At 41.2% G+C, this 25,014-nt stretch overlaps 1 protein-coding gene across 1 annotated transcript in view; it reads left to right on the top strand.

Moving 5' to 3' along the window:
- LOC145405880 (putative neural-cadherin 2) overlaps positions 1-25,014 on the top strand; it is a 167,812-nt gene that overhangs the window by 44,499 nt on the left and 98,299 nt on the right. The window contains exon 3 of the mRNA XM_080277137.1: positions 14,778-14,953. Within this exon, the coding sequence (XP_080133263.1) occupies positions 14,778-14,953 (176 nt within the window). The remainder of the gene's footprint in view (positions 1-14,777; positions 14,954-25,014) is intronic.

Raw genomic sequence — 25,014 nt, 5'->3', positions numbered from 1 at the left:
TGGTCACTGTGCTTGTGCACGTCACCTTAGGTCATCACAGCTCAGAAGTCCACCATGTTTGGTGGCTCCAGCTTTAATCCTTTATGGAAACTTATGTGGCACCCCGAATATCCATAAAATTCCTAAATTTTTACCCCAGGTGATCTCAGATGATAGTAAATCGACTGGAACCGTCCTCCCTCCCAGCTGCGTCTGCCATAAGGCTACATTTTGGTAAAATTTCAGCTTCCTACCTTAAACAATTCTGAAGATAGCATGCCTGACTCACTTTTTGTCTTGTGGATAAAATTCGGAGATCAGAATGACGGCTTGCCACCACATTTGGCCAAAAGAAGCAAACAGCTGTCTGACTAAGTTGTCCAAGTTTGAAGACTGTAGACCAAAATAATAGCCCTTGAAATATCGCAATTTGAAAAATTTATACTGGTAATAATAATAATAATCATCATCATCATCATCATCATCATCATCATACTGACAAAAACAAGAAAACTTCCCACAGGGATGAGTGAAGTTTGAGTAATACTTCTGTAAAAAAAAAAAAAGCATATTTATAATAATAATAATAATAATAGCTAAACACTGTAACTGTCAGAGACATTTATTGCCTCCACATATGAGAATACTGTTTGTGGTATTAACTCAAAAATTATTGGTCAAATTGTCACCAAACAGTGTACAGACCTGGCCCAGGACCATACAAATATCTCAGGCTCAAGAAGTGCCTCAGTATGTTTTGGTTTTGCCTGTACAGAAGGGCAGTTGAAAGGTGCTGAAAAGTGAGGTGTCCGAAAAATCGTTGTCATTCATGGATGACCTCCAATCTTTTTCCATACAAATGTCTAAAAAAATATATCATCACGGAATTTCCTTTCCGTGTTCATGTAATTATAAAAGTATTAGGGGTAAATCGATTTTGAAAAGTCATGATTTTTTAACAGTTTTGCACCTGCGACCTTGAGAAGAAAGCGAAGGTCACTGAAACTGGGTCAGCGTAGAAGGGTCGTGGGACAGTACATCCTCAAAAAGTATGACGAAAATCAGAGACAAAAAGTGACGGAAAAAAAAAATCATGATAATAATAATAATCCACCATCCACCACACACTGCCAGACGCTTCATTCCCGCAAGGGGTGACCACAAAAAGATCACCTCCATGTTGCTCTGCCCCCCGCCATTTCACCTCCCTCCCCCAGACTCAATCACCTCTCTCTTTTATACCTCTCCACTCCATCCTTCCATCTCATCCTCGGTCTCCCCCTCCCTCCAAACACCTCACTCACATACACTCTTCTCGTTAGTCTCTCACTCTCCATGCTCTCCACATGACCAAACCACCTAAATGCATTTTGCCTAACGCTTTCTATCACATCCACATGCACACCACAATGCTCCATTACTTCTTCATTTGTCAGTCTGTGTTTCCTTGTAACTCCATGTGCTCCTCTTAAATAACTCATTTCCACGACTGTCACTCTTGACTTGTGTCTTTCCAACGAGGCTCAAGTTTCACTTCCATATGTTTGAGTTTGTACCACAATTCTGTCATGCAGAGACATTTTTTATTTCCATGTTCACTTCCCTATTTCTTATCACTGCTCTCAAAGACCTAGCAAACTTTCTTCCTTGTTGAACCTTTTAACGCACTTCATCTCCAAACTGCCATCCTTACTAATCACACTACGAAAGTACTTAAATGACAAATCATTTTTTCATTTCATCATCATCCACCCCCACTGTATAATCAGTGACTTAATTTCTCTCAAAGACCATAACTTTACTCTTCCCTACATTCACCTTTAAATTCTGTTTGTTACACACTCTTCCAAAATCGTTCACCAAACCTTGCAGTTCCCCTTCTTCTTCACTTAACAATACAGTATTATCTGTAAACAACAATACAGGAAGTTTCCAAATGCTGCCCTCTCTCATTAAGGCCACTCCAATATCCACTGCTCTTTAATAACCCCATCTATTGATAGATTGAACAACCATGGTGACTTGGCGAATCCTGTTTCACTCCAATATAGAGATTTCAAAAAAAAAAAATCTGTTTCACTATCTATTCACACTGCATCATTAGCACTCTCAAACTCTTCACGGCATTCAGCAGCTTCCCATTTACTACATATATTCTTAATATTTTCCACATTCCTTTTCTCTCCATTCTGTCATATCCATCCATTGCCAGACGCCATGTATCCCAAACGGGGTGGCCAAGGGCTTAGAGTTAATTGTTTTACAGGGAGAGGCACTAATCCTCCACCAACCCCACTTGACACGTAGGGATGCCAACAGCATCTGGTGTTCCCAGGCGGTCACCCATCCAAGTACTAACCAGACCCTACGACAATATGATGCAATAAAATAAAAAGAAATGTTAGTTCAGATATAATATGAAAAAACTTCATTCTTTAATTTGCACAGCAATAATTTCTGGAAGCTTGGGCATAATCTTACTTTTGTTACTACACTGTGGACATTTCCCACAGTGCAAGGGTTACATTCTCTATCAAAATCTTTAATAAAATAGTGCCATTTATATTGTTCTTCCCATCACCAACTGACATTTCTGTTTAGCAGAGGCTGCCAAGATGCCTAGTGAACTAAATTAAGCTGCCATATCGTACCAAGAATCACGTATGTTCTTACAGTCAAGCAGTATATCACATCACATTGAGCATTTCTGTCTTTCATGTGTGCTGTTACCAGACAATTTAAATTTGGCCATGGAAAGGCCTCTCATACACAAGCAGTTAATGAAGGCTATATCTAATCCCTCATTTAAAATGTTAAAAAAAAAAAAAAAAAAATCAACGAGATTATTCATTTGGGCTGAAAGAATTTTACATATCGCTTATACTAAGAGATAATAACAAGAGCATTAGAGTACCCAGTATAACTCCGTAAGTACTGATACTTTACATAACAAGGAGTGGTCTTAAGTACTGTACAGCCAGTCCTTACTTAACAATTTCAGGCTCTGAAAATTCCGTATTAGATTAATAAAATCATTTGTCATTAGCTGGAATAGAACAGATTTGACCTAAGCACAGAAGGATTACTGGTGACAACACAGCACTCTCAGTATGCTACAACTCATTCTCAGCTTAATGTAACTGTTGGCCATTTGCTGACATTACGCACTGGAGATGACGTGACTATGAGAGGATCAAAGTTTTTGCTATGTGCCCACAAAATGCTACTTTTAAGTGAAACAGCCTTAAGTAAGATGTTCTACTGATGCATGACTATGGAGTTACAAGCAAACACAAATTTCTTGCTTCAAACACCTTTAGCTACATAGTCATAAATAATTATAAGTAATGAATAAGCATTAATTCACCAATAACATAATACAGTAATATACTGCATAAACTATCTTAAAATGAAGATAAACTGCACTGGTATTCACAAATCAAAGTCAATGTCATCTAAATCATCAGTTAAACCAATCAGTGTCATATGCTTTCTCCAAATCGATGAAGACTGCATACAACTTCTTTCCCTTCTCTAGACCTAATGATGAATATCTGATCCACACAACCTCTTCCTTTTCTAAAACCTCCGTCTTCCTCTTCAACTAATTCCTCTGTTCTTTCCCTAATTCTGTCAATATATAATTTTCCTGTTACACTAAGAAGACAAACACCCCCCACGATTACCACTCACTTCTTTTTCCCATTTTCCTTTGTAAATGGAAATACTTGTACCTGACTTCCAATCCTCCAGGACTCCACCTTCCTCCCAGGCCCATCTGCACATCTTCCATATCCATTCCACTACTGTCTCTCCACTATGCTTCATTATTTGACCACACATTCCATCAATTCCTGGGGCTTTCCCAATATTGACTTTCACCATTGTTTTCACTACTTCCATCCTACTGACATCGTCCTCCCTTCTCACAACACTCCATCTCCTAGCCATTCCCCAGCCATTTGTGCTCACATTGCTTTTATTCTCTATGTTTAACAGTTCCATAAAGTGTTCTCTCCATCTGCTCACTTTTTCTCCCTTTTCCACTGCCAATCTACCATTTTCATCTTTCACTTCCCTACTGACTTCTTTATCACCCTGTCTAACCCTCTTTATCTTCACCCAGAACATTTTTTTTCATTCTTTAAACATTACACTCAAATTCCTTCCAAGTTCCTCATCCATTTTCTTCTTACTAATCTTTTCACCTCTCTCTTCCGCTCTGTATGTAACTCTCTCTTCCATCTCTCAACTGCCTCCACGGCATCCATGCCCTTACTTCCCATCCACCTACTATATGTTTTCATCTTTTCCGCCTCAACAGTGCCTCATCTCCTCATTTTACCTGCTGTTCCTTGCACCCCCTTTTTGACTTCTCCTCACCCCACACGCCTCCTCACATGCTGCACAGATTCTCATGTGAATATCTGACATACACTTTCCACCTCCCCCATCTGCTCCAAATCATACTTTCCAAATCACTCCCCCACTTGTCTCTTATATTCAGCCTTTTCCCCATGCTCTTGCAGTTTTTCTATCCTCCTTGTATGGACTACTTCCTCCTGTCCTTCACTCTTTCTATTCCTCCATTGCACGTGGACCTTGACTTTTATCACCGCGAAGTGTGGTCAGAAAGCCCACTTCCCTAACCTCTGTATGTTCATGCATCCATTACGTACCTTCTCATTCTGTCATCCACATGCACATCATCAACCACTGTCTTCCGTTCATTCCATACATCACCCACCCTTCCCATCACACGCCACGTATACCTGGTATTATAAATACCACGTATATAATTCATTATTTTTATTATTATTATTATTATTATTATTATTATTATTATTATTATTAATTATTATTATTATTATTATCATTACTATTGTTATTATTATTATTATTATTATTATTATTATTATTATTGTTGTTGTTGTTGTTGTTGTTTTTGTTATTATTATTATTGTTATTATTATTATCATTATTATTATTATTATTATTATTATTATTATTATTATACTATGGTAGGTGAGGGAGCCCATCATCCACTTACCCAATCTAGGGATGCCTTATGGTCACTGCACTGAGTGACAAGCCAAATGGTTTCCTGTACCCAGGAAAGCACTTACTACGCTGAGTGGTAACCATATAACCGAGGTTTCTGGCTGGGTTAAATGTCCATAAGATTCCTCTATCCAAAATCATTTAATCATGGCAGAAGTTTCAGAGAGCCTCGGAGGGCCTAACAACTGCCAAGGTCCCCAACCAAGTGGGCAGATTCGCATGGCCATGTGTTATGTGAGGGGCGTCAGTGAGGAACGCAAGAGGGTGGATGTGGTGAATGTCCTCAAGAGTTCAAGATAATCTGTGATGGCACTGTGTGAATCAAAGATGAAAGGGTATGAAGTGGAGAAGTGGGAGGGTGTAAAGTGTGTAAGATCGGGCATGAATGGGCGAGGAAGATGCAAGGGAAGAGTTGTTTTGTTGATGAATGAAGTGTGGCAGAATAGAATGAGAGATTACAAATGTGTCAGCTCGAGATGTATGTATGTCAAGTTCAAGTATGAGAAAATGAAAGTGGCAGTAATTGTAGCGTTTGCACCGTGTGATGACTGGAGTGTAACAGAGAAAGACAGGTTTGGGGATGAGCTGGATGAAGCACTGGAGAAATGCCTCGGAGATATAAAGTGATCATAATGGGCGATATGAATGGAAGAGTAGACACTGGTCCTGAGAATTACATAATGGGTTTGAATGGAGTAGCAGGAGAAAATGATAACGGGATGCGACTGAAGGATATGTGTCAGGAATGTAGGTTGTGCATTTGTAACTCGCATTTCAAGCACAAAGGTCCACATGAATATACATGGTATACAGGGAGCTGGGATGGTGTTGAAAGGAGCCTGATCGATCACGTGCTTGTAGGGAGGTCGATGCTTGGAATGGTTGTTGACACGAAGGCCGTGAGAGGACGATGTGGAGGTCTGTCAAATATGATGTGGTTTGCAAGATCAAGCTGAGAGGAGTGAGGTGGACCAGGAGAGAAAGGAGCAGCCAGGGAGAAAGACTGAAAGTCGAGAAGCTGAGCATCAAAGTAACAGATGAATACAGGACCGAAGTAGGGGAGGAAGTGGAATCAGTGAACTGGAATGAAATGGATCTGGACAGCCTGTGAAATGCATACAGAGATTGCTTACTTAGCTGTGCTAAAGCGGTGTGTGGTGGTGCAAAAGTAACAACAAAGAAGAAAGATACAACATGATGGGATGAAGAGGTTAGGAGTGCAGTGGAGGAAAACAGGAAGAAGTGGCTAGAGTGGTTACGGAACAGAGGTTCAATTGAAACATTAGCTGAATATACTGAGAGCAAGAAGGACGTAAAGAGACTAGGGAAGAGGAAAAACAAGGAGGTAAATAATGATCTAGGAAGGAAAATGAATGCAAATTTCTCTGAAAATAGGAAGTTATTCTGGAACGAGGTACGGAAAAGTAGAAGTGACAGGGGAATGAAATGTTATAGTATGAAGGCTGTAAGTGGAAGATTCTTTATGAAGGCTGTAAGTGGGAGATTATTTATGAAAGCTGTAAGTGGGAGATTATTTATGAAAGCTGTAAGTGGGTGATTATTAACCCATGGGGATAATTATGGATCAGATGGAAAGAATGTTTTTAGTGACTGATGAATGGGAATAGAGAGAGCAGAGCGACTGTAAAACAATGATTGGTTTTGGGGGCGTGCTGAGAAGGAATGCAGTGCCAGGAGACGTGACACTCGCACAGGTGAAGAACGCTGTGAAGCGGCTGAAAAATGGGAAAGCTGCTGGAGTTGATGAGGTGTATGCAGAGATTATGTGTAGTGGAGAGAGAGAGGAATGAAGTGCTTGTTGGAGATATGTAAGAAGGTGTGGATGAGTGAAACTGTGCCAGCAGAGCGGAAAGTGGCTGTGACTGTACCTCTGTGCAAAAATAAAGGTGAGCGAAGTGAGTGCAAAAATTATCGTGGCATAAGTTTATTGAGTGTGGTAGGGAAGGTATATGGAAGAATTATTATAAAGAAAATAAGAGAGATATCAGAAGTCCTAGTGAGTGATGAACAGGGAGTGGCAGAGGATGTGTGGCTTTAGGAGTGGCGGAGAATGTGTGGATCAAGTATTTGCAGTGAGAATGATAGCAGAGAAGGCTTGTGAGAAGGACCATAAGGTGTTTATGGCATTCATGGATCCGGAAAAAGCATACAACAAAGTAGACAGAGAAAGATTGTGGAAGGTTTTGCTCACGTATAGTGTCGATGGTAAGCTGCTAGGTGCCGTCAGAGGTTTTTATGATGGTAGTGAGGCATGTGTAAATGTAAACGGTATCTACAGTAAGTGAATGGTTCACGATCAATGTGGCCATGCAACAAGGTTATGTGATGTCCCCATGGTTGTTCAATATATATATGAATGGGGTGATGAGAGAAGTCAAAACAAGAGTGGCGGAGAGGGAAATGACGTTGGTAGAGAATGATGATGGACGGAATATTTCAAATTTGTTGTAGGCTGATGATACAGTGCTACTTTCAAATACCGGATAAGAACTTGGTAGACTAGTGCAGAGTTTTGTTGATGTCTGTGAGCGTCGTGCCTTGAGAGTAAATGTTGAAAAGAGTAAAAGGATGGTTATTCAGAGAGAAGAAGACTCCCAGTGTGATGTTACAGTGAATGGAGAGAGACTGGAATTGATGAGAGAGTACAAATACCTGGGTACAGTGATAGAAAAGAAAGGAAAATGTGCAATAGAAGAGGAAAACAGAGACACAAGGAAAGAAAATAGCTGGTGCTATGAAGGTCTTGATAAGAGACATGGGCTTGAGTGTTGCAGCTGCGCTAGGCTTACATGAAGGAGTGTTAGTGCCAACTTATCATAAGGATGTGAAACTATGGTGTGGCATGAAAATAAAAAGTCAAGAATGACAGCAGTGCAGATGTGACTACTGAGGAATGTATGTGGAGGAGAGAAAATGGATAGGATACGAAATAATGTGATTTGTGAAAGATGCTGCGTGAGGACGTTTTTGCTTACACTGTTAATGTTTCCTCTCAGTTGGGCTCCTTTGATCACAACCTTATTACCTTGACCTGTCCTATCGCCCCGGTGCGGCCTATGGACCCCCTAAAGAAACTTGGACTGTGGCAACTTGGAGATGCCAACTGGGAGGCCCTAAGGCATTACTTCTTTGATTTTTCCCTGGAATGAGTAGTGTTTCATGGCCGGGAGCTATCTGAGTGTGCTTTGAGCATTACGGAGGATATTCTTTTAGGCATGGAAGCATACATTCCCTTCTCATATCCTTTGACTAATGCGAGAAGGCCTTGGTTTAATCACGCTTGATCTATTGCTGTCCGCAACAGGGAGAGGGCCTATAAAAGGTTCTAGAGCCAACCCACCCCTGGATCACATCTTCTTTATGTTTCTGACCAGAATCGTGCAAAGTCTGTTCTTCGGTCTGCTAAAAATAATTTCATCTCTACTAAATGTTCTCAACTTTCCAACTCGAATTCTTCCTGCTCCTTCTGGTACCTTGCCAAAAACCTTTCTAACAACTTTACCTCATCATCCTTTCCTCCTCTTTTCTACTGTGATGGCTCTGTAGCTATTTCTTCTACTGATAAAGCAGATCTCTTAGCTCAGACTTTCTCCTCCAATTCCACCTTAGACGATTCCGGTGCTGTTCCTCCATTACTTCCCCTCTCTGACTTCCTCATGGCTGACATTATATTTCTTCAGTTGATGTGTTTTCTGTCAACACAGGCCTTAATATTATCAAGGCATATAGGCCTGATGGAGTCCCTCCTGTTGTCCTTAAGAACTGTGCTTCTGTGCTTACACCCAGCCTTGGTAAATGCTTTCGCCTTTGTCTTTCAAGTTGTACCTTTCCTTCTTGCTGGAAGTTTGCTCTCAGCAAGCCAGCCAAGAGAAGGGTGACCATTCCCAACCCTCTAACTATCGGTCTGTTGCTTTAACATCCTGTGTCTCAAAAGTTTTCTAGTCAATTTTTAACAGAAAAATTTTAAAGCATCATTCCTATCACAACCTTCTTTCTGATTGTCAGTATGGGTTCCGTCAGGGACGTTTCACTGGCGATTTTCTCACCTACCTTTCAGACTCGTGGCCATCCTCCTTTCAGGACTTTGGCAAATCTTTGCCATCGCACTTGACATCCTAAACGCTTTCGATCGAGTCTGGCATAAATCTTTAATTTCCAAACTGCCCTCTTACGGTTTCTATCCTTCTATCTGTGCCTTCATCTAAAGCTTCCTTTCTGGTAGTTCTATAGCGCTGTTGTAGACGGCCATCGTTCTTCTAGATCTATCAACAATGGTATTCCTCAGGGCTCTGTCTTATCACCAACTCTCTTCCTTTTATTCATCAATGACCTTCTAAGCTGTACATCTAACCCTATCCACTCATACGCTGATGATTCCAACCTTCACCTTTCCATTCGGTTCCTGCACCGTCCGTCTTAACAGTTACTTCAGCAAACAAGGGATGATGCTATGACACATCTAATGTCTGACTTGGCTTGTATCTCTGACTGGTGTAATATTATTCTTGTTGTTTTTAATGCATCTAAGACTCGGTTTTTACACCTGTGAACCCGACAAAATCTTCCACAGGGGTACCCACTAATGTTTAATAATATCCAGTTCAATCCTGCATCATCCTTCAACATGCTTGGGATTTCATTCACTCGGAACTTATCTTGGAAAGATCATATTGCATCTCATGTATAATCTGCCTTCAAAAGACTGGGTATGCAAAGCTGACTCCATACTTTCTTTACCCCAGCACGGTTGTTGACTTTATACACGGGTTTCATTCGCCTCTGTGTAGAGTACAACTCTCATGTGTGGGAAGGCTCCCCACATACAGCTCTTCTCAATAGGGTGGAGTCAAAGGCTTTTCGTCTCATCAACTCTCCTCCTCTTACTGTCTCCCATCAACCTCTGTCTCTTCGCTGCACTGTTGCATCTTTATCTCTTTTCTATCGTTATTTCAGTGGTGACTGCACCTCTAAACTGTCTGCTTGCATCCCTCCACCTCTACAGCGACTGTGTAGCACCCGTCTTGCAACAAACCCTTATCCCCTTTCTGTTCACCTCTCTAATGTAAGAGTTAACCGTTACTCCCACTCCTTCATTTATGCAACAGGTCAACTCTGGAACTGTCTCCCTCTGTTTGTATTTCCTACTTCCTATGATCTCCAGTCTTTCAAACGCATTGTGTCCAGGCATCTCGAAATGAACGGACCTTGTACTTGTCTGTCTTTGTATTGTTTTTGCTTTTTTTTTTTTGGAAGGAATGGTTTGCAGGCTCCTCGCCTTTGGTTCCTTCTTTCTTGCATTAAAAAAAAAAAAAAAAGAATCGAAGAGAGTGTACTGAAATGGTATGGTGATGTGGAGAGAATAGATAACAATACAGTGGTGAAAAAGATATATCTGAGCGAATTTGAAGGATGGAGGAGGCGAGCTAGGCCAAGGAGATGGAGAGGTATGGTGAATCAGTGTGTGAGGAAGAAAGGTATGGAAGTTGGTGAGGCTAGGGAACTGACAATAGATAGAGCTGGCTGGAGGAATGTTGTGAGAAGAAGCGCATGATCAGGGATTTGACACCTTTTTTTAATGTGACAGATACGTTTATGTGAAGCTACAGAATGTGGTGAAAGTTTTTTGGCGTATAAGGTACAGCCAAGACTCTGGGGGCTTAATGAGTGTATGGAAGCGTAACACATTGAACTGGGCAAACTTGGACTGTCTGGACGCTGCTACTCCTTAGAAAAGGAGGTCCGGATGATGTTGATGATGATGATGATGATGATGATGATTATGGAAAATGTGAGTGCGTTTAAGCACTTGGGTAGTGTGATGAGTAAGGATAGATTTTTGGAGGATGAAGTGCTTGAAACCGTACAAGAAGGAAGAAAGGTTGCTGTTTCCTTGAAAACAGAGATAAAAAACAGGTAAGTGAGCATGGAAGTGAAAAAGCTACTACATGACAGTATTGTGATACCAACTCTAACGTATGGAAGTGAAGCCTGGACCTTGTTGGAGGGACAGAAGTCAAGAGTCAGAGCAGAGGAAATGAGTTATTTGAGAGGAGCATGTGGAGTCACGTGGAGAGACTGACAAATGTGGATGTGAAGGAGCGTTGTGGTGTGGATGTCGATGTGATAGGAAGCGTTGGGAGAAACACACTGAGGTGGCTTGGCCATGTGGAAAGGATGGAGGGTGAGAGACTGACGAGGAGAGTGGATGTGAGTGAGGTGGAGGGGGGGAGAGGGAGGCAAAGGATGAGATGGAGGGATCGAGTGGAGAGGTATATGAGAGGGGGGGGGGGATGAGCTGGGAGCTGGGCATTGAAATAGCGGGGGACAGGGCGACATGGAGGCGATATGTTTATGGCCACCCCTTACAGGATTAAGGCATCTGGTAATATATAGATAGAGAGAGAGAGAGAGATTTATTATTATTATTATTATTATTATTATTATTATTTGTAACTCGCATTTCAAACACAGAGATGCACATAAATATATATGGTATAGAGGGAACGGGGATCGTGTTAAAAGAAGCCTGATTGACTACGTGCTCGTAGAGAGGTCGATGATGGGAATGGTTGCTGATACGAGGGCTGTGAGAGGACGATGTGGAGGTCTGTCAGATCATATGATTGTAGTATGCAAGATCAAGCTGAGAGGAGTGAGGCGGGTCAGGAGAGAGAGGAGCAGCCAGGGAGAAAGACTGAAAGTTGAGAAGCTGAAGATTAAAGAAATGGCAGATGAATACGGGACCAAAGTAGAGGACGAGTTAGAATTACTGAATCGGAATGAAATGCATCTGGACAGACTGTGGAATGCATATAGGGATTGCTTAGTTAGGAATGCTAAAGCGGTGTGTGGTGTGGCAAGAGTAACAACAAAGAAGAAAGGTACAGCATGGTGGCATGAGGAGGTAAAGAGAGCATTGGAGGAAAAGAGGAAGAAGTGGCTAAAGTGGTTACAGGATAGGGGTTCAGTTGAAATAAGAACTAATATGCTGAGAGCAAGGAGCACATAAAGAGACTAGTGAAGAGGAAAAAGAAGGAGGTAAATGAAGATCTAGGAAGAAAAATGACTGCGAACGACTCTGAAAATAGAAGGGTATTCTGGAAAGAGGTGCGGAAATGTAGAAGTGAAAGCAGAAAGAAATGGGATGGTGTGAAGGATGCAGGTGGTAGATTATTAACCCATGGAGATGAAGTAAGGACCAGATGGAAAGAATATTTTGAAAGCCTGGTGAATGGGGATAGAGAGAGCAGAGCAGCTGTAAACATGATTGGTTTTGGGGGTGTGCAGAGAAGGAATGCAGTGCCAGGAAACGTGACACTCGCACAGGTGAAGAGTGCTGTGAAGCGGCTGAAAAATGGGAAAGCAGCTGGAGTTGATGAGGTGTATGCATAGATGCTTAAATGTAGTGAAGAGAATGGAATGAAGTGCTTGTTGGAGATATGTTAGAAGGTATAGATGAGTGAAACTGTCACTGCAGAGTGGAAAAAGGCTGTGATTGTACCCCTGTACAATAATAAAGGTGAACGAAGTGAGTGCAAGAATTATCGTGGCATAAGCTTACTGAGTGTGGTAGGGAAGGTATATGGAAGAATTATTATAGAGAAACTAAGAGAGATATCAGAAGTCCTAGTGAGTGATGAACAGGGTGGCTTTAGGAGTGGCAGGGGATGTGTGGACCAATTATTTGCAGTGAGACAAATAGTAGAGAAGGCTTGTGAGAAGGACCATAAGGTGTTTATGGCATTCATGGATCTGGAAAAAGCATATGACAAAGTGGACAGAGAAGGATTGTGGAAAGTTTTGCGCATGTACGGTGTAGAGGGTAAGCTGTTAGGTGCCGTCAAGAGTTTTTATGATGGTAGTGATGCATGTGTCAGGGTTAATGGGCATCTAAGTGAATGGTTCATGATCAGTGTGGGCGTGCGACAAGGTTGTGTGATGTCCCCATGGTTGTTCAATGTATATATGGATGGTGATGAGAGAAGTGAAAACACGAGTAATGGAGAGAGGGATGGCATTGATAATGAATGGTGATGGATGGAATATCTCAAATTTGTTGTATGCTGATGATGCAGTACTGCTTGCAAGTACCGGACAAGAACTTGGTAGGCTAGTGCAGAGTTTTGCTGATGTCTATAGGTGTCGTTTAAATGAAGAAAAGAGTAAAGTGATGGTTATTGAGAGAGAAGGTGACCCCCAGTGCAATGTAACAATGAATGGAGAGAGACTGGAATTGGTGAGAGAGTTCAAATACCTGGATACAGTGATAGAAAAGAGAGGAAAATGTGAAAAAGAAGTTGAAAGTAGAGTGACACAAGGAAGAAAAGTAGCTGGTGCAATGAAAGCCTTGATACGAAACAGAGGCTTGAGTGTTGCAGCTGCACGAGGCTTACATGAAGGAGTGTTAGTGCCAACTTTAACATATGGATGTGAGACTATGGGGTGGCATGAAAATGAAAAGTCAAGAGTAAGAGCAGTGGAGATGGGACTGTTGAGGAATGTATTTGGAGAACAGAGGGTGGACAGGATACGAAATAATGGGATTCGTGAAAGATGCGGAGTGTGGAAGTCGGTGGACACCAGAACTGAAGAGAGTGTACTGAGATGGTATGGCCATGTGGAGAGAATGGATAACAATAGAGTGGTGAAGAAGGTATATCGGAGCGAATTCGAAGGAGGGAGGAGGTGAGGTAGGCCAAGGAGAAGGTGGAGAGATATAGTGGATCAATGCGTGAGGAAGAGAGGTTTGGAAGTCGGTGAGGCTAGGGAACTGACAGGAGATCGAGCTGGCTGGATGAATTTTGGGAGAAGTGCATGATCAGGGATTCTTGGCACCCTTTTTTAAAGTGGCAGGGTCTGGATTGACTCTGTCGGATACGATTATGTGAAGCTACAGAACGTGGTGAATGTTTTTGGCGTATCCGATAGAGTCAGGATTCCGGGGGCTTGAATGATGAGTGAATGGAAGCGTGGCCCATTGGATTGGGCAATTTGTGGGCTGTCTGGACATTTCTACTCCTCACCCTGCCCTTGGGTGGGAAAGGAGGTCCGGATGATGATGATGATGATGATGATGATTATATATTTGTATTAAAATTATAATAATTGTAATTACTAGTATTAATTAGTTATCATTATTATTATTATTATTATTATAATTACTATTACTACTACTACTACTACTACCACTATTATTACTGTTACTTTATAATCGTCTAGTGGATGCTTGAATGATGTAAACTAGGTCGCTGAATTCAAGGAGAGGATTGGTGAAGGTTATCAGAGGAATAGATACAGTTTTACGCTTTAGCTTTTCGGATGGTGTAATAAAGTTCTCTGTCACTACTGAACCTCTCATCTGACATGCATATTTTTACGTTTATGAGGCGTACTTCTCCTCTTACTTTCATATGCTTTGTAAGATAATATGTTTGTACGTGCATATATTCTTAGGGGTGTATGTTTTTTTCGTGCATACAGTTTTTAAGAAGGTATCTCTAGCCTTACGTGCATGCGCTTTTTATTACCGTATGTCTGTCCTTACGTGCACATAATTTTTAGAAATCTGCGTCTGTTCTTACGTGCACATGCTTTTTACGATTGTTTATCTGAGCTTATGAGCATACTGTATTCTCTTTGGTTCTGTTTTCACGTTCCTAAGTTTTTCTCGAGGAGTGTTTATCTGTTCTCACGTACGTGTATCTTTCCACGCACAGGGTCGGGTACTGTGGTTGTACGTTTGGTAGATGTGAACGACAACTCCCCCCGTCTGACCCGCGACATGTGGAGTGTGGAGGTAGAGGAGACTCAACCCACTCACCCACCAGGCGCCCCCACACTCCTCCACCTCACCACGGCAGACCACGACACCTCCAACTACTTCTACTACAGAGTCAGTGATCTAATACTTTTGGTCCTTTCAGTCGAGTGACTTATTTTTTGTTTCATATGTGGTATTTTCTGGTAGGTACTGAAAATGGATGCTTTCACGTGATGGCGTAAAAGAACCTGGTTATGGGGATGCCCGGTCATATGAACGTTCCTCAGTCCCCCCCAGTCCCCCCTAAAAGAGGTTGGTGAACTGCAAAAGAAAGGCAACTTTAGCTTGCAGTCTGCCGGGAGTTGAGCCTGTGATGGCAATTACTAGTGATACTTCAATCTCCTGACGATTTTACTAAATCTATATAAAAAAAAAAAAATCGAACTAAATGGTCGAAATATAAAACAAATAAAAAACAAAGAATTCGCCCCAGATTGCATATCACCCGTCATCACTAAAAACCATCAGTAATCCTCTAGCAAGCGGAGGCACACCATCGCAGCTTTGACAAAATCGAAAAAGTATTTGGATATTATTGTTTACTCCTATGAAGTTATATAATAACAGTATTATGTCACAGTTTAAAATGTCTTCCATTAATCTCTACATTTGTAACATGTCGAGAGTCATCATATTTACCCGGGGGTAGACAAATGTAGGTGAGCAGATGTTTGTTGCTTCTTCGTCATGATCCAGACGTGATAGAATGTCATGAATTGGCAGTGGTCGGTTGCCTTCTTATCAGATCTCCTGAGAAGACTGTTATATGTGTACACATCGTAGTCATGACATTGGGCAACACAGACAAACGAAACTTTGCCTTTAGCCTGAAAGATTTTATGAGGCAGAGATCAAAGAGACTCCGTGGGTGTAACACAACTGAGCTCCCAATATAGCATTCAGGTGCAATATGGCTACTGAAATCCTGATGGGTCCACATCTCAGTTAAATATCTCACTAGTATTCATAAGCCTGAAGTCAAGGTATTATGTTCGTGAAAGTCATTGAGTATGACAGGCCTTTGAGGAATTTCTAATATTTTTCCCTCTAAACTCCTGCTGGCAATCGGAGGATATCATCACAGCTTCCCCAGTATTACTGAGAAGCAAGCCGTATATCTTGGAATACTGCCCACAGAGTTTGGATGCAATTTGCCCACTTGATATCGAGATATTTTGGGAACAGCCACACAGAGACACAAAGGCACAGTTACAGATACAGGCAATCACATTTATCGCCTGACTAGGTAGCCAGTAATATGGCACCTGAATACGAGTTGCCTTCCTAAGTAGGAAAAACTCGTCACATAGAAGCAACATTAAATTAAAAGAGATATAATCTGGATTCAAAGGGATGACAGTTCACTGTACACTTCTTCCTCTGTCCTCCTACTTCCTTATCAGCTACTCAGGGGAGGAAAGTAAAACTGCAGGCATCGTTTTGTTCCAGTTATCTCAAGACGAAGTTATGATGTCAGATATAGCCTTCATTATCAGTTTCACCTCTAGAGAATCTACTGAAGTTGATTAAAATCGTTAATAGGGAGCAAGGATAAAGTAAAAAAAAAAAAAAAAGAAAGAAAGAAAGAGAGAAACCCCTCCACTTCGAAAAATACGATCTTTTGACAGTAGGAAGAATAAGATAAAAAGTGTTTAACAGAGCTACAGTTATTAAGAGAATACTACTAGGATATAATTTTAATGTACATTTAATTTTTGTCATCTAACTTTTTCTTTTTTCATAATGAGATAGATTCTTATAAATGGAAAAGTAAACATACAAGAAACTCCATCAGCGTGGGAGACCTCACAAAAGCTGAATGAAGCAGTTTAATAGCAAGAAGAATATCCATTTACTAAAAAGGACATCGTCGGTTAAAGTGATCATTGCTTCAGTACAATGATGCAGCTAATGCTTTATAGGTGCAGGCTTCAGACAATTTCACTCAGGTTCGGTTATTCAGTAAATGAGACACCTAAGCTGACCAAATTGTCTGGAAGCATAAAGAAACACAAGAAGCGGTGCCAAGGCACAGCAAACCTGTCCCCAGCAGTCATTTCAGTGCTGATGTATAAAACAACAGGATAACTAGTCCAAGAGTCACATTTGTATTTTGGAGTAAATCGGGTGAAAATTTACGAATTCATGCCCATTTGAAACTTTAGGCCCGACCCACCTGACACTGACAACCCTACCACTAACTGGTGGATGATCCCACTGATGTAATGAGGCAGGCTTTAGGATACAGAATTGAAAGATGCACCTCTAAGGTTTGGTTTCATGTCGATATGACGACTATGAAAGGAGTTATGGCGAAAAAAATATATATATTTTTTTACGTTTTGGGGGCCTACAGCCTAGGCCTTGGCCCAATATGGCACGAAAATTAATCAGGTGATCAGAAGGTCATATAACCCATCATCCCTGAAATTTTAGTCAAAATTGCACCAGTCATTGTTAAAAGACAGACAGACAGACAAACCGAGTGAAAACGTCAGGACGCGCAATAAAGTTAGCGATGTTGTTCAAGGAGCTGATCGTATCTTCGCAGCATAGCGTGTATAGAGAGGGTCCCCACATACTGCCCTTCTCAACAAGGTGGAGTCTAAGGATTTTCATCTCATTAACTCTCATCCTCTTACTGGCTCCCTTCAGCCTCTATCACTCTGTCACACTGTTGCATCTTTATCTCTTTTCTATTGCTACTTGAATGGTCACTGTCCCTCTGAACCCTTTGTTTGCATCCCTCCACAACTACGAAAAGACTACAGAAAGCATGTATCACCCATCTAGCAGCAAACTCTGATCCTTTATGTGTCTAAGGCCCCAGTCACACTGCAGGTATGACTTATCCCAAACCACCCATGACCTGCAAGTCATGGGTGATTTTGGTGAGGTTTACAACTGGTCTTCATATGTCTCGGTCTAGCGGCAGGCCACCATGGTGACCAAAAAATCGTCTCGAGGTTTTTCGTGCTGCATGAAAAACCTCCCCACAGCCACCGATGTCGTGGCACAGAAGTTGCCCGGTGGGCGGTTGGACTGCATCTGGCCGGCTTACGGACCGTGACTGGACAGCAACATCTGATTTTTAAGTAGTGGTTGCCATCTGGACGGAGGCCGGTCACCGCCCGCTCTGTGCGGTGGCCATCCGCACTCTGTCAAGCGACAACTGGTCTGTGGCGGCCGCTGTTCACAAGCCTCCTGTCCAGGGTGGTGGTTGGTCTGCCCACCATCAAGCCGGTGATTGATTGAGCAACAGGTGGTGGGCTGGACTGGGACCAGCTGCCGGCCAATCCGTGGCCGGTTTTGGTCTAGTGGCGGCCTAGAGGTCACAGTCTAAATTGCGACAGGACGCAGACTGGCCGCTGATTGTTGGCAGCCTGTCGATGACTGGTCGGCCACCCATCGGTGTCTTGACCTGTGTGTACCCGGCCATGGTCACCATTCGGCCACCCACTAGACGGACATTAGATGGACACTGGACGACCACCAGTAGCCAATCGGTGGCACGACTGCTCGGAGACCTCCGTGGTCGGGGACTGGTTTAACGATTTTCAGGTTTGCGACAAGTCGTACTTGCAGTGTGACTGGGGCATAACTCTTTAATGCAGAAGCTAAACGTTACTCCGAGACCTTCATGTATGCAACAGGTCATCTGTGGAACTGTCGTTTCTGTCTGTATTTCCTACTGCCTATGATATCCAGTCTTCTCAGCGCAATGTATCGAGGCATCTTGAAATGAAAGGTTCTTGAATCTGGCCCTGCATGCCTTTATTTTTTTTTTTCAAACTTTTTCTTGGAGGGATAAATCTTGCGGGTTTCTGGCATTATGTTCCTTCTTTCAGTTATAAAAATTAAAGGAAAAAACTCTGGAATGCTGTCACTCTGATGGGACGTTGAAACCACACAACGATCAGCTGGGGGTTACTGACTGTAAGATTGCTTAGTGAACCTGTACCCAGGTGGTGGAAGTCAGTTGGTAAGGATGGGATCATTTCAACATCCGGACCTCTTGAATGGACAGTCAGTCAAAATTTGAGCTGAAGGAGTCACGTGTAGCTTTCATGAACCCTTCACTACTACAGATCAGCTGTAAGTTAACCCGCCTCGTGCCAGTGCCATTTTAAAATGGTCTGACATAAATCCGCAGCCAGTGCCAGTGCTGTTTTAAAACGGTCTGACATAAATCTGCAGCCAGTGCCAGTGCCGCTTTAAAATAGTTTAAAATAAAAAACTTGACTGTGACCTCATTTTTCAAGATTCGTAGGTGGAAATTGGCAGGCATGTAAGGCAACTGTTCCTTTACCATCCCCCAGGTTGTTAAGGCCATACACTCACTCGCTTCCCCCCTCACTCTCGCTCTGCCTCACTCTGCCTGTGTGCCTCATCCAGTGTTGTACATAGTGAAGGCATTTTGTAAATATTTTCATGTAAGTGTAAGTTGTAAATTTTTTCTTGTAAGTGTAAGGACTATATAGTGAAGTCAAGTTGTAAATACCTACTTGTGAGTGCCAGGACTGTACGTAATGAAGTTGGGTTGTACCTATCTTCAAGTAAGTGTAAGATAATGCATTCACAGTGAGAAAGACATGCAAATTGTGATACATGCTGAAGTAATAAGTAATCAGAACAGTGTACTGAACATTGCTATACCTTCCCAGCATAAATACCTGAGTACACCTTACACAGAAAATGGATTTCTCTCACGTACGTGGTGAGCATGAGAGAGTGGCTATACCTGCACACGAGTATGCAGGACTCAATAAAACTCATTTCTGAAACTCGGTGAGCATTTTAATGGCGAAATTCGTTGTTTCCACATCAAAATCTATCATTTTAGCCAAAAAAATAAAAAGGTCGAAAAATGGCCGGCACGTGGCTGGTTAAATTAAATTGGATAGTGGTTGCAACAACAACTACATTATAAGTGACAATAATAATAATAATAATAAATAATAATAATAATAATAATAATAATAATAATAACAGTAATAATCATCATCATCAACATCATCATCATCATCATCATCATCATCATCATCATCATCTGGACCTCCTTTCCCACCCAATGGCAGGGTAGGGAGTAGTATTGTCCAGACAGCCCAATTATGACTACTCCAATGGACCATGCTTCCATTCACTCATCAATCAAGCCCCTGGAATCATGGCTCTATCTGATACGCCAAAAACATTCACCACGTTCTATAGCTTCACATAAACGTATCTGATAAAGTCAGTCTGGACTCTGCCACGTTAAAAAGGGGTCCCAGATCCCTGATCATGCACATCTCCTCACAACATTCTTCCAGCCAGCTCAGTCTCTTGTCACCCCCCTAACCTCACCGACTTCCAAACCTCTCTTCCTCACACACTCAACCACAATATCTCTCCACCTTCTCCTTGGCCTACCTCTCCTCCTCCCTCCTGCAAATTCGCTCAGGTATATCCTTTTTACCACTGTTTTGTTATCCATTCTCTCCACATGACCATACCGTCTCAGTACACTCTTTTCGATTCTAGTGTCCACCGACTTCCTCACTCCACATCTTTCACGAATCAGATTATTTCGTATCCTATCCATACTCTACATACATTCCTCAGCAGTCTCATCTCCACTGCTCTTCCTCTTGACTTTTCATTTTCATGTCACACCATAGTTTCACATCTATATGTTAAAGTTGGCACTAACACCCCTTCATGTAAGCCCCGTGCACCTGCAACACTTAAGCCTTTGTTTCTTATCAAGGCCTTCATTGAACCAGCTACCTTTCTTCCTTGTGTCACTCTGCTTTCAACTTCTTTTGCACATTTTCCTCTCTTTTCTATCATTGTACCTAGGCACTTGAACTCTCTCACCAGTTCCAGACTCTCTCCATTCACAGTAACATCGCACTGGTAGTCACCTTCTCTCTCAGTAACCATCTATTTACTCTTTTCTACATTTACTCGCAAGGCACATCGCTCACAGACATCAGCAAAACTCTGCACTAGCCTACCAAGTTATTGTCTGGTACTTGCAAGCAGTACTGCATTATCAGCATACAACAAATTTGAGATATATTTTCCATCACCATTCATTACCAGCGCCATCCCGCTCTCCATTACACGTGTTATTACTTATCTCATCACCCCATCCATAAATACATTGAACAACCATGGGGACATCATACAACCTTGCCGCACGCCTATACCCATCGTAAACCATTCACTTAGATGCCCATTAACCCTTACACATGCTTCACTACCATCATAAAAACTCTTGACGGCATTTAGCAGCTTACCATCTACATCATACATGCGCAAAACTTTCCACAATCCTTCTCTGTCCACTTTGTTGTATGTTATTTTTTTTTCAGATCCTTGAACGCCATAAACACCTTATGGTCCTTCTCACAAGCCTTCTCCACTATCTGTCTCACTGCAAATATTTGATCCACACATCCTCTGCCACTCCTAAAGCCACCCTGTTCATCACTCACTAGGACTTCTGATATCTCTCTTACTTTCTCTATAATAATTTTTCCATATACCTTCCCTACCACACTCAAAAAACTTATGACACGATAATTCTTGCACTCACTTCGCTCACATTTATTTTTGTACAAGGGTACAATCACAGCCTTTTTCCACTCTGCAAGCACAATTTGACTCATCCATGCCTTCTTACATATCTCTAACAAGCACTTCATTCCATTCTCTCCATTACGCTTAAGTATCTCTTTATTATAATTACAAATCATAATAGATAGATAGATAAATAGATAGATAGACAGCCCTATGGGAGCCTGGGAAAAGGAAATGAGCTTGCAAGTTACACTGAGGAAAAGCTGACGACAGATTACAAAGTAGCCAGTAAGGAGATGATGCAGTTAGTTGTCAGCAGTCCAACCGTGAACAAAGACCTAGTGACCATACACACACATACACACATGCTCACACACAGGCTGCTAGAACTTTCCACTCACAAGGAACACACGTGACACACCCCTGCTACACCAGAATTTAGGAGAGAGAGCTCAGAAGGAGACAAGCCTTAGAACAGGCAGGTCAGAAAAAGAAAGGGCTTAGCAACTTGAGAGAGAGAGAGAGGGAGCCAGAGCGAGACAGAGAGATAGCTAGCGGGACTCTATACTCCGCTCTGTGTGAGAGACTTGTTAATATTTCCAAGACAAATAAAAATAGTCCCATACTATTCTTTACCTCTCCTGTCACTACATGACAAATGGGAAGGTACTCCAAGATATAAAAACCGCTCGTCTACAAGTCTAATATATATATATATATATATATAACTCAACCACAAAGGAACCACTGTTAGGACTACATAATTATTATAATTGCAAATCATACTAGATAGATAGATAAATAGATAGATAGAGAGACAGATAGAAGCAGGGAGTCAGATGATGAGAAGGTATTGTGTCTGCAAGAATCGAGCAATGCTAAACATGCTTACACCGAGGAAAGCTGACGACAGCGGCCAGTAAGGCGATGATGCAGTTAGCTGTCAGCAGTCCTCTCGTGAACAAAGACCTAGTCCATCCACGAGGAACACACGTGACATACCCCTGCTACACCAGATTTTAGGAAAGAGAGTTTAGAAGGAGACAAGCGACCCTAGAGACAGGTCACGGGAGAAGGGCTTAGCGATTTGAGAGAGAGAGACAGATAGCGAGACAGGGAGGTAGCTACCCGGGACTTATACTCGTTCCGTGTGAGAGACTTGTTAATATTTCCAAGACAAATAAAAATAGTCCCATACTATTCTTTACCTCTCCTGTCACTACATGACATTTGGTGGGGAAGCTACTACAAGATATAAAAGCCGCTCGACCACAAGTCTAAAATATACTTCTCTACAAGTAACTACAAAGTCTTTATGACATTTGGTAGCAGCGAACGTATACGAACCTCGTCTACGAATCAACATTAAATTCCTACATAATATCAAGATTGAAAACAAGAATATCTATCTCAACCAACAACATAACCAGCTCCTGACGCTTCTCTCCATCCAGCCCCCTCCGTCTCCCAGATCATCATGCTGATGCAGAGGTCAAGAGATCACACGACGCTTTGCAAGTAGCTTAACGACAAACCAGCAAATCTACGGACATCGTCTCCGAATTAAAAGCAAATTTCTACAAAAGCAACCGAGACTCTACAAGATTAGCTTCAGTTCTACAGTGAATCACTACAAAATACAGCCTACAGTGCAAATAGTCTACAAGTCTACGAAACAATTCTATAATCTTCACGTAACTTCAAGCAGCAACAAGAAGAATATAAAACAAAGCAAGTAAAGAAGAGGAAAAAGGACCACAAATACCTCGAGGAAGAACAACAAAACAAACGAAGAGTGAGACACGACTCAACCACCAGACCTCACCCTCCTCTCTCTGTTACATCCACCCAACCCCCAACGCTTACGCAGGTGCGAAGAGGTCAATACACGCAGCAAAACACCAAGTCCATATTCACAACTCGTCTTACTCACCCGTCTTCACTCAAGTTACTCATCGCTACTCATTCACTCACCACAGCTACCAGTGTGGGAAGCCGACGTCACCATGTGCTGAGACGACAGCACGCCAATCAACCCGCGAAGGACAATGCTATCACCACGTGCAACACCACTCACACCATTTCCCACCACGGTAAAAATTAGTGAGTTACATAGTTACTTCATTTATACAATACACAGTGATAGACAATAAGCTTCTGCACAAACATATAAAACGTACTGTATAGTTACAGCTTAAATACACATACCTACTTCAATTATCTTCATAATTCAATCATTAAATACTTGCACCAACAATAAATATTCTACACTGTATATATTCATTCATTTATTTTAACATTTATTTACTACCAGCGAGTGTTACCATTTATACCTACATAAAATACGTGTTTCATATATACAACTATACGTTATTACATCTACAAAGTAATAAAGAAAATATACAATCACAGTTACTCAGTGAGCAATTAAAAGAACTGCATTAAACATTTATTAATTAAAGCTACCTAGTGGAAACCTATAAATTAAGTTACAAGGTAAACTAGAGAAAAAAAAAAAATGGCCAACACAAATGCCGTTAGCAAGAGTGAACATCTTCAACACAATCGTGAAGACAATGATTTCCACACAGTGCTGACACACATATTACCCACGATAGGTACAGGTGAACAACAAGTCAGTGTGTATAGTTAATACTGTATATAGTGTATATATATATTTTTTTATATAAAATAACAAAATATGGGACTATATAATATCATTTTATACTCTCTGTGCAATATACACTAAACTTTAAAAAAGTATCCCAAGGAAATTAACCAGTAATTATGCAACCATGAACAAAATGGAATAAGCGTACACAAGCAAAGAGAAACAAACTATAGAAAATCAATACATACAAAAAAAAGAAAAAAAGAAAAAGAAAGAAAAATAAGAAAGAAAAAAGAGAAATAGAGTAAGATCACATAACAAACAAATGAAAATAAGTGTAAGTGTTACTACATATGCCAAAATACCATATAAACTACAAACAAAAAAGCAAATTGTGTCTCCACAAACAAGTGGCATGACACATCATCACTATCATCGACCGCAGCATATGTTAGGACTGCAGTTATTACAATTATGTTACTCCATATTACAATAATGTAACTACAAACGATATGTAACAATTATGTAACGACAAACGATTACATTATGTTACACTTGTTACAATTATTTAACTACAAACAATATGTACCAATTAATGTAACAGTTGCATTAACAAGATGTAACTTTTATGTAACCTTAACTACAATTATGTACCTACAAACGATATGTAACAATTATGTAACGACAAACGATTGCATTATGTTACACTAACTAGAATTATGTACCTACAAACGATATGTAACAATTATGTAACGACAAAACAGTTGCATTAACAAGATGTAACTTTTATGTAACTTTAACTACAATTATAAGGCCAAGACACTTATGTAAGAGTTGCATTAACAAATGTAACTACAATTATAAGGCCAACACAATTATGCATTAACACAATATTTAGTAACAATTCATAAAATGTTACAATTATGTAGTACCACAATGTTAGTACAATATTAAG

The sequence above is a fragment of the Coenobita brevimanus genome, chromosome 68 (genome assembly GCF_032717465.1).
Source record: "Coenobita brevimanus isolate Jiangsu-jjx chromosome 68, ASM3271746v2, whole genome shotgun sequence".
Lineage (NCBI taxonomy): Eukaryota > Metazoa > Arthropoda > Malacostraca > Decapoda > Coenobitidae > Coenobita > Coenobita brevimanus.
This window is presented reverse-complemented; position numbering and strand designations above follow the sequence as displayed.